The sequence below is a fragment of the Myotis davidii genome, unplaced genomic scaffold, assembly GCF_000327345.1.
Source record: "Myotis davidii unplaced genomic scaffold, ASM32734v1 scaffold8, whole genome shotgun sequence".
In the NCBI taxonomy this organism is placed as follows: Eukaryota; Metazoa; Chordata; class Mammalia; order Chiroptera; family Vespertilionidae; genus Myotis; species Myotis davidii.
Genome location: NW_006299520.1, coordinates 1,859,087 through 1,861,683, shown reverse-complemented (window position 1 = coordinate 1,861,683; position 2,597 = coordinate 1,859,087). Strand labels below are relative to the sequence as shown.

Sequence of the window (2,597 nt, the reverse complement as noted above, 5' to 3'; positions counted from 1 at the left end):
GACGCGCGCAGGGGCGGATTCCGGGGGTGGGACTGGCCGCCGTGCCCTCGGAGGTGCCGGCCCCAAGCTGACTTTCCCCTCCTGTGCTCCAGGTCCATGCTGGGCAGAATCGAGGCCCAGGCGTTCGGGTTTGACCAGGTGTTCCGGGCCTACCGGAAGGACGACTTCGTTATGGTTGGTATGGGGGCTGGAGAGCTTCCGGGGTCCCTGCCGGTGTTCAACCCCCCACTTGGGCGTAGATTGTGTGAACGCTCCACCGCGCAGGGACGTTGTTTCTTGGAGTTGCAAGTGTTAAGTTTTTAAAGGAACTTCTGCTTTTCCCATCACCATACATTATTAGCTCAATTTTGGAAAGTCGGCCTCTGTTTTTAATAGGCACATCCCAGTTTTGAGTATTTATTAACCCATCTTTATCCCCAGCTTTCATCACTAGGCTTAGCTTCAAATTACTTTTGTTTGGGCAAACCCAATCTGTCTTTGAGAAAACAGGCTCGAAGAGCAGTCCCAAATGAGGAATCAAAAAAATAATAATAATAAAATAAAAGTTGTTAGCTACTAGAAATAAGTGGTTTGAAAAGGCAAACGTTCACTTAAAACAAGTTCTGTTGTGTTCGTTAAAATTAAGTCACATTATTTTTAATTCCTGGGTTTTTTCCTCAGTCAAATGGAAAAAACGGTTATGGTCTGTGATACGATCTTTGCTGTTCTTGTCCTTCGGGCACTGATTTATTCACTCATCCACCAGCACTTCCCGAGGGCCCATGTGCTAGAAATGTTGTCAAGTGCTGGGATACAAGACCCAACAAGACCGACAGGAGCCTGGCTTTCAGGGATCCCACGGGCCTGTGGCAAGACTGTCAATAAACAAAAATCCATCCTCTCAGAGAGAGCAAAGGAAATAGTAGCCTACTGAGTACATCACTGTATTGACTGTGAGGGTATGTTAGGTTCCCAGGACTGTTGCACCAAAATCTCACAAAATAAGTGGCTCAATACAACAGAAATATATTATCTCGCAGTTTTAGAAGCGAATGTCCAAAATCAAGGTGTCAGCAGTGGTGCTCCCTCTGAAATCTGTAGAGAAGAATCCTTCCTTCCCTCTTCCTCACTTCCAGGGGTTGCCAGCCATCCTTGGCACGCCTTGGCTTGCCTCTGCACAACTTTCATCTCTACCCACGTTAGCATCCCTTAGCCGTCTGTCTTCATGTGTCTATGTCTGTGTCTCTTTTTATAAGAACACCAGTGAATATTAAGGGCCCGCCCTACACTAATTACATCTGCAGCAACCCTTAGTTTCCAACTAAGATCGCTTTCTGAGGTTCTAGGAAGGACATGAGTTTTGGTGGGCACACGAATTCAACCCTTAACAGAGGGTAAGTGGGTTAAATGTCAATTTCTTTTTCTAAAATAGTGTTATACTGTTAACATAATATGCTAATATAAGGCTACTGATGATGACATGAATGATGTTTCTTAAATACTCATGGTTAGATTTTTATAGTTTTATAGTTTTCATTTATACCAGTACTGGCTCTCAATAATTTTTAAAACATCAGAATTTAATTCACTGAATTTGAGAGTGTTATAAAAAAAATTTTAAATATATTGTTATTGACTTCAGAGAGGAAGGGAGAGGGAGAGAAACATCAAGGATGAGAGAGAATCATTGATAGGCTGCCTCCTACACACCCCCTACTGGGGATTGAGCCCGCAATCCAGACATGTGCCCATGACCGGAGTCAAACCTGGAACCCTTCAATCCACATGCTCTATCCACTGAGCAAAACCAGCTAGGGCACACAATTTTTAATGTAAGTCACTTATTCAGTAAGTATTTATTGAATACTTACTATGTCCCTGCTCAGGGGTTTTAAAAAGATTTGATCCCAGCTTGCAAAACATACACAGTTTGGAAGCTAGAAATGTAAAATACTCTCTACAGTACAATAAAATAATTGCTATAATGGAGGATATATCAGGTATCCTAGGCAAGGAAAAAAGACCACTCCATGGGGAAGGGAATTTGTGTTGGGAAAAATTTCATGGAGGAGAGTGTAGAATTCATATGGGTTGTATATTAGACACAATTCCTCAATAGATTCAACTCATTCATAAAGCACAGCCAATTTTCTTAAAACCAGGCGATTTTTTTTCTTCATGTTTGCTAACCCTAATTTATTTTTCCTATGAGGTAGACACTATTATTTCCATACTAGAGGCCTGGTACACGAATTTGTGCACAGGTGGGGTCCCTCAGCCTGGCCAGCAACCGGGGCTGATCGGGGCCATCTTGCCCAGTCCTATCGGGGCCTATCGGGCTGGCCAGCTGAGGGGAGGGACCGCAGGAGTTTGGCCAGCCACCTGAGGTTGGCTGTGGAAGCTACTGACCACCAGGGGGCAGCTCTGGCATCGAGTGTCTGCTCCTTGGTGGTCAGTGTGCATCATAGCTACCAGCCAGTCGTCTTGTGGTCTGGTCATAATAGTCACTTAGGCTTTTATATATATAGACTAGAGGCCCGGTGCACAAATTAGTGCATGGGTGGGATCCCTCGGCTTGGCTGGTGATTGAGGCCTATTCAGGGGGCTGGGGGAAACAA

At 44.6% G+C, this 2,597-nt stretch overlaps 1 protein-coding gene across 1 annotated transcript in view; it reads left to right on the top strand.

Annotated features, from left to right (window-relative positions):
- Positions 1–2,597, top strand: part of LOC102773199 (chromosome unknown open reading frame, human C11orf70) — a 36,007-nt gene that overhangs the window by 272 nt on the left and 33,138 nt on the right. The window contains exon 2 of the mRNA XM_006775246.2: positions 93–174. Coding sequence (XP_006775309.1) covers positions 93–174 — 82 coding nt within the window. The remainder of the gene's footprint in view (positions 1–92; positions 175–2,597) is intronic.